Source organism: Lolium rigidum, chromosome 2 (genome assembly GCF_022539505.1).
Source record: "Lolium rigidum isolate FL_2022 chromosome 2, APGP_CSIRO_Lrig_0.1, whole genome shotgun sequence".
Lineage (NCBI taxonomy): Eukaryota > Viridiplantae > Streptophyta > Magnoliopsida > Poales > Poaceae > Lolium > Lolium rigidum.
The window spans coordinates 9,365,278-9,372,656 of record NC_061509.1 but is presented as its reverse complement, the minus strand read 5'-3'; the positions used below and the strand labels follow the sequence as shown (position 1 = coordinate 9,372,656).

General features: G+C 44.2%; 1 protein-coding gene across 1 annotated transcript; it reads right to left on the bottom strand.

The window, feature by feature from the left end:
* Positions 1 to 568: 568 nt before the first annotated feature.
* Positions 569 to 5,643, bottom strand: LOC124691263 (protein VERNALIZATION INSENSITIVE 3-like). The gene is made up of 4 exons (XM_047224538.1): positions 5,524 to 5,643; positions 3,274 to 3,994; positions 2,234 to 2,541; positions 569 to 2,158 (listed from the first exon to the last, which is right to left on the bottom strand). The coding sequence occupies exons 1-4, from the start codon at positions 5,540 to 5,542 to the stop codon at positions 912 to 914; spliced, it is 2,295 nt and encodes a 764-aa protein (XP_047080494.1). The 5' UTR covers positions 5,543 to 5,643; the 3' UTR covers positions 569 to 911.
* Between the last annotated feature and the right edge of the window lie 1,736 nt (positions 5,644 to 7,379).

The window sequence follows — 7,379 nt, the reverse complement described above, 5'->3', positions numbered from 1 at the left end:
CTAAATATTCCACCAAAAAATCCACATGGCAGCTTTATTTTTTCTCCCTCGTCTTCTTCCCCGACCCACCCGACCAATGGAGGTGGATGTCTGCAATTCGATTTGAGACTTGGAAGTCTTCCGTAGCTAGCTAGCTTTGCTAGTTCGATTCATCAGCAAGTAAAAAATAACTATGAAAAGAAACGATGAATTCTCCCGCGAGATTTTAATTCCGTTTCTTCAATTCGTGTTTTAAGGTTTCTATTCCGTGGATTCTAAGCCACGTTTTCGGGAGATTAAATAGAGCTTTTTCGGTTTCGAATTTTTCAGTTACTGTTAGTGATCTTACATAACTGAGAGAAGCACCTATAGCTGATAGCTGGATATGCAGTTGGTCTTCAGCCCTTGTTAACCTGACATGACCTTCTAGAATCTAGACTGCAGAATGGGCCTGTAAAGTCAAACGGATAGGCCATAATATTTATCCACACCAGCCGTATGACCCGTATCCCAATTCTTAGAGAGCGCGGTTTCCTGCAACAAGTATGAAGCACATAATTGCATTATTTCCAGCCCAAGATACAACGCATTATCTAACTGACATGACATGGCTAGATTCAGCATAACATAATTCTCCTTGCAACAGCACAGGTTCTATGCACTAAGCTGACCAAATCGAGCAGCTCCTGGACAGAAATGTAAACGACAGACTAGAAAGTAAAGAGATGACATAAGTTGCCAAGATAAATTAAACCTCCTACAACTACAAGTGACAGCGAACAAGGTTACAATGAACACATTGTATAAGTTAACTACTACTTTCAATGAAATCTCCAATGAAGAATCAATGCAACGATCTGCTACGAAAGAATGGGACCAAAACATATGCTCCCTAGCTCCGCCCAGAGAGGACCGTAACAGCTTCCCATCGCTTAATGCCAGAGGTCCATGCAGAAGCCAGAGGGGACTGAAGGCGGCCTCTTGCTGAAGATTGCCTCCGAGAAAGTATCAGAGAGCTGACCAGAAAGGCTCACAGGATCCTCGATAAGTGCATTCACATAGACACTGACTATCTTCCTCTCGTGCGGGGTGGCACGCAGGCTGTACCACGTCAAAAACTTCACTCTGAAGTTGCTCTCAATATAGCCCTCACACTCTAGCCACCTGACGACCCTCACACAGTACTCGTAGGATGCTTCGGGGCATCCATCCTTGTGACCATTGTCCTCGAATTTACCTGATCTTTTGTTCGATGAGTTCCCTGGCTCTCTTTCAGGCTTTGAAGAGCCATTCTGAACCACGTTATCACCAGGTTTTGTGTTGAAACTCCTTCCACCAATATCCTTACCATTTTCCATAACTCGAGGTGCAGTAGGTGGCATAGAGGCAGAGAATCGAGGTGGAGGGATCACTGACTCATTTACAGCTGTTGGATTTGATGCATCCTGTGATATGGGAATTTCAATTCTTGGAATCTGCTCTATCGAGTTTGAGGACTCGTGCAGTAAAGCAGTTTGAACTGTTGAATTGGGCTCCTCATCCAAAGCTGACGCTGAGAGCCCAGGAGCTTCATCCAGTTCGATCACCTCTGTTACCCTAACTGCAGCCACCTGAATATTTCGAGAGTTATCAGTAGGCTTATTGGGGTGATGAGATGTTTTATCTGAATCAAGGTTCTCAGGATTTTCACAGTATTCAAAATCACTTTCTGGTGACTTATTCAGATCAGCATACACCGTAGTATTATTGTTCGAGTCCACACCCTCTGAAGAACGATCAGATTGGCCACCACTATTTGTCTTTGGGCTCCCGTTATTTTGTTCTACTCCAGCACCACCTGGTACTGAAACCTTTGGATCGTCTTCTTTCTGACAGCTTGTCTTTAGTCTGACTTCCCATGACCCTAACTCGTTGGAGTTGCTGTATGCAGCTATCTTAAGGATATAGCTTGTAGCAGGCTTAAGTTCCCTGACAGCATATGTTGTTGACGGTGCAAGTGCAAGTACGATGGCAGTTGGATTTGACAAATAAAATCCTGTACTGGCCACACGGTGCCACATATGAAATCCAGTTACACGTTGGGCCATTGTAGGGCACTGATCCAAATCAAAAACTACAGTGATAGATGTTTGGGTTATAGGTTCAAACTTTATGAAGTTAAATGGTATCATACTGGATCCTGAAAATGCAAACATGACACAGGGTCAATATCATTTGGAGATGTGAAACATATATGAAGGACTTCAAAGCTTACGTTGAAATTGTGAGTTAGGAGGAGATGCAACAGAGAACAAAGATTCCATAGCATCTAGTGCTTGAGCACAAAGTGCTTGAACTTCGGCACCACAAGTAAGACGACTAACAATTCCACGACCAATATTTCCATCACCGACAATTGGTCCAACCTCAGCCTCCAGCTTCTTCATTGCTGTGTCAACAATTTGATGTAAGGCCAGGTACTTCTCTGTGGAGAGTAAGACCTTATGACTCAGAAAAATCCGATAGCACAATACATCCAACCGGCGAGCATCTTTAGCAATCACTAGTTGTTTCTTCCACGATCTGAATAAGAGCATTAAACAGTCGTATCATTGCTTGCCAAGCTAATTATGGCTTGAATATTCGAACAAGAATAAATAAGAGCAATTCCATCAGAAATAGGCCACAGCTCTTGAGAGGAGCTATGCTTGAAAAATGAACCATTAACTTGATGCATACAAATATACGATAAAGAATGTCATACAAGATTGCTAAAAAGCCAATCCATCAAACTTTTTTCTTATACAAATACTTCAGAAAACACTAGCAGACTTCTTTTCAATATATGCATTTACAGCAGATGGAAAAATTAAGTTATCCAAAAATATTATACAAGGTAGAAATGAATGCACCGACCTATAATAATGTAAATTTCAGAAGGACACCAACAAGCTATTTCAAGAGATGCATTTGTGAAATATTCATCCATATGTTTTTAGAAAAACGATGGTTTCACTTCTTGTCTTGCAACAGTTAGATTATTTGGACTTTTGAGGTCAAGAAAATAATGACTAGAAACCAAGTGAAGATGCAAATTATCAAAGCCAGCATTACCAAGTTTTACAACAGCAAAACTAAGATGTTTCCAGTAGTTATCAGCGCAAGCAATGCTGGGGTAAACAAACTAAGGCAGTGAAACTTTCAGCTGGAAGCACGGAAATAAAATAGGTAAGTTACACAAAAAATCTAAATCACTACATAATACTATGTAACTGGAGAACACAAATCTGAGTAAAAAAAGATCAAGAAAAATACCCAAGCAAATCATTCTGTTTCCAACAGCGAGTGCAGTAATAACCACCATCAAGTTTCTTGCACTGCCCACTCTGCATAATGCCGGTTCTTCCATCCTTGAGGGCACATTCAAGATGGCATGAAAAACCACAATAATCTTTTTGCATGGATTGTTCTGAGCTACAGAACAACCATAGGCTAGGGTCCTTGTTGTCATCATAATTGAAACATATACAGCATGAACAGCGTCTGCAGAATTTATCCTCGAGGTTAAGAATCGCCCTGCATGCTAAATTCAGGCAGAATCGTGCATTACTTGGTAGCGCCGGTACATCAGCTGTTACCGGATTGCTGGCCACAACTGGTAGTCGTGATGGATTCTCACTCTTCCTTTGTCGTTTCGCAGCTTGCTGATGGTTACTTGTGTTGGGGTCAGGAGTTGGCTCTTTTTCTTTTTTCTGACGGGTAGGAGTTGGCTCTTTTTCTTGCAAATGCACTGCAGGGCTAGATGCTTTGCCCTTCACCACCCTGAAGAGATAATCCAGCATTCTCTGCTTAGATAGTCCAGTATATTTCCTTTCCCTTCCTAAATCAGCACAAAGAATCTCTACAATATCACGGCGACTCCATGACTGTAGTTTCTCCGGAGCAGTTTCTGGCCGCTTTGATAATTCACGAACAAGTTCTCGCTTTTCATCCAAACTCATCAACCGGCATTTAGCAGGTTCAATAACAGTAACTCCTGGAGCAAGAGAACACTGAAACATATCAGTAACCGATTAATCGATACTGCAGACATTTTTTAAAATCAGTAGATTTCACATGCATAATCAGATGGTTACAGAGCAGAAGGTAATAAGCATCAAGCAAAATATCCATAATCCATATTGGCAATAATGTATCAGAGATGTTCAAGACCAGCATGATAATTTTGAACTTCATAGAGAGGTCAAGAGAGTCGTGGTTTTCGGGGCATCACTTAAATGCGATTTTAAAAAAAATAGCAGAACAAACGATAGATGGTATTTTAGGTTGCCAGTTGCTACTAGCGACCATAACAGATATAATATGCAAGTATAAAATCAGTGTAAGGCCATGGAATCTTTATCAATTATAAGTAACTAGTCATGGTAAAATTAGTGTGTGTTACATAAAAAAGTGCAGTCATGAACAAAACTGCAGCCTGACATGGAACTCACAGTGAGTGAGGTTCCAAATACGAATGACTCCCAATCATTTGAGAAATTCAGTTTCAAACTTGAAAATCAGCCAACAAAGTTTAAATCCTTTCAGGCCTATATGCAACTGGCAGCTGAGAAGAATTCCTTTAAACAAAATTCAGAATTTGGCACCTCATACAGGCACATCCAGTGGAGCTATCCATGCATTGTCCATTACGAGCAATGCACATAGCAATAACATCAGCGGTGTAAACCAAAGGTTGGCACCACGTAACCATCCACAGGCGCCGGTAGACAGCAGCCTGACATGGAAGCGCGAGGTAGCAGTCTCCCCTAACTCGTGACAGATCTAATCATGCTAACCGCCACCCTTACAAAATCCACAAAACGAGCAAACAATCAAGCACCCACGGGGAATAAAACCCAGCCTGCAGCAGGAGAGGAGGAGGCCCCCAAGAAGCGAATCAGTGACTGCCGAGCCTTTCCCTCCGAAACCAGACATCGACACGTAAATCCCCCAGGAAAAGGACGTAAAGGCGCGGGGCTACAGTGGCCGGGCTGGAGCGAGGAGCGCAATGCGCGTAGCCGCGGCCGCATGCAGCGCCTAATCCGAGCTACCGCCCGCCGGTAGAATCCCATGCAGCCAGCAGCCCGCTCCTCATCCGTGCGTGCACCCCTCTGATTGATTGCACGCCACCAACCACCACCGCCAGTACAGCCACGCATCAGCAGAGTAATTCTACCCATTGAATTACAACGGCGGCGGCGCGGAGCGCCAGACTAACGAGGCGCGTCGCGCGGATAAACGTTGCAAAGAAAAAGGCCGAATCTTGGATTGGACGCCGCCCACCGGATTCGTCGCCGTAAGACGCGCGGGCCGTTGGAAATCCCATCGGCGGCGGGCGGCGAGAACCCAATCCGCGCCGGCCCGGGGCGCGGATTCGGCGGCCGGACGGACAGATCGACATTACCCGGGCCGCGGCGGCGCGCACGGACGCATCCATGGCGTTCGTGCGCAGGAGAGAGAACAACAGAAAAAAGCGGCGGAGAAGGAGAGAGAGAAAGGGTGGGAGGAGGCGGCGGCGCTGACCTGCGTTGGGGGGATCCATGGCTGGCCGGAGGGAGGGAGGGAGAGGGATCTCTCGCGCTCCTCCTCCACCTCCGCTTGGCTCACGTGGACTCTCTCTCTCTCTCCTCTGTTCCTGCTCTGTCCCTCTCTACCCGTTTGTGGAGTTAACTCTGGCCGCACGGATATCAAAGCCTGTAACAGCTTTTACGGGTTCGCCCCCTGGTTTCCGCGTATTCGCCAACGGCCCTCCGTTTCCATAACCGTGTCAGCTCAGCTCAGGTGTGATCGCGCAGGGTCAACGCGGAAACAGAGGAGTTAACTGGGTGGATTTGGTTAGGCAGAAGCTTAACAACCGTGCTGGGCGGCTTGTCAACTTTCACACTTGGACGTGACATGCAAAATAACCTATTCAATGTCGTGCCGAAAACAGTAGAGAAATTGTCTAAATTCGAAGTGCATAAAGTGACATGCAAATAACCTACTAATGCATAAAGAGTAGCTAACCAGAAAAACAATACTACTCCAGAAGAACGAGTAAGTTTGCATGCGCTCGTCATTTCTTCGTGAAAATAATGCATCTGTTTTCAAGCTAAGAAATAGCCTATCGTCATGGTTTTGTCCATCTATCAACAACACATCTAGACAAAATATAGTGAGGCTAGTGGCTATCCATTAAACCATTACCGATGTCGTATTCAGCCTCGTGCGGCTATCGATAGATAGAGTCTCGGCACGCAACTACCTACACATATATACCATCACCTACCATGCATGGATTTATATATCTCCCACTGATTAGAGCTAGCAACCGCGGTTATACGCGCTTTTCTAAATTTCTTTAGGCTAAAGACTCCCAAGACACACACACACACACACATCAATCATCGTCTGACTATGACATCTCGTGCCTACTGTCATAATTGACTGAGCTACACTACACTTCGAGAACAGTAAAATTATTAATACGCAATAGTTGAAGGGTGTATGTGCTTAAAGTCCATGCTAATCATCATCACCCGTCATCGTAAATAATAAAAAAAATCCAAGCTATTAAAGTGGAACCTCTCCTTTAGAACAAAGCTTACCTTCATTCAGGTCAGTAAGGCTACCTTCTCTCGATTCATAGGGGAGCATGGGGCCTCGTGGGAGAGAGGGCTGATTATTAATTAACCAATTGGGGAGACCCATTTGATCGGATGGCCGTAAACGTGGAGAACGACGCCTCGAGATTTGTGAGGCTATTCTTAGGATCCTACAATGCATGGACGTGTTGGTAGCTGTTGGTGCTCCTGCATGCTGGACTGGTGATAGTTAACAACAATAATAAGTTAGTGCGCGATGAAATATATTTTTTCATTTATTTTTCCTTTCGGATCACCAACGAGTGTTGGAAAATGAAAGCTTAAACTGGCAGCATATGCCGTATAATTTAACCATGGCATGCATGATCTAGCTAGCTGCTATGGTAGCTATAGTTGTGCTATTTCATTTAGCGAATTTACATGGATAAGAGATGAAGCTTGCCTTGCGTGGGAGGTGGAGGTGTCTCGAACATTGGTAGGCTCCTGTGCTCGTGCGTGGAAGCGTTGGGAACAGTTGGTGGTCCTGCATCTTGGCCTGTCGATCGGTGACAATAATAATGATTTAGGGTGTGATGAAACATATTAATTAATTTTCTTTCCTTTCAGAGCACCGATGAATCTTGGAAAATAAAATCATGAAATAGAGGCATATACAAATACAGTTTAGCAGTTTAGCGATGGCATGCATGATCCAGCCACTACGATGGCTATAACACCCCCAATTAGCCATTTTACCAAGAAAAACGTGAATAAATATAAGGAAATTAGGCATCATATGACCAGATCCAGCCATTT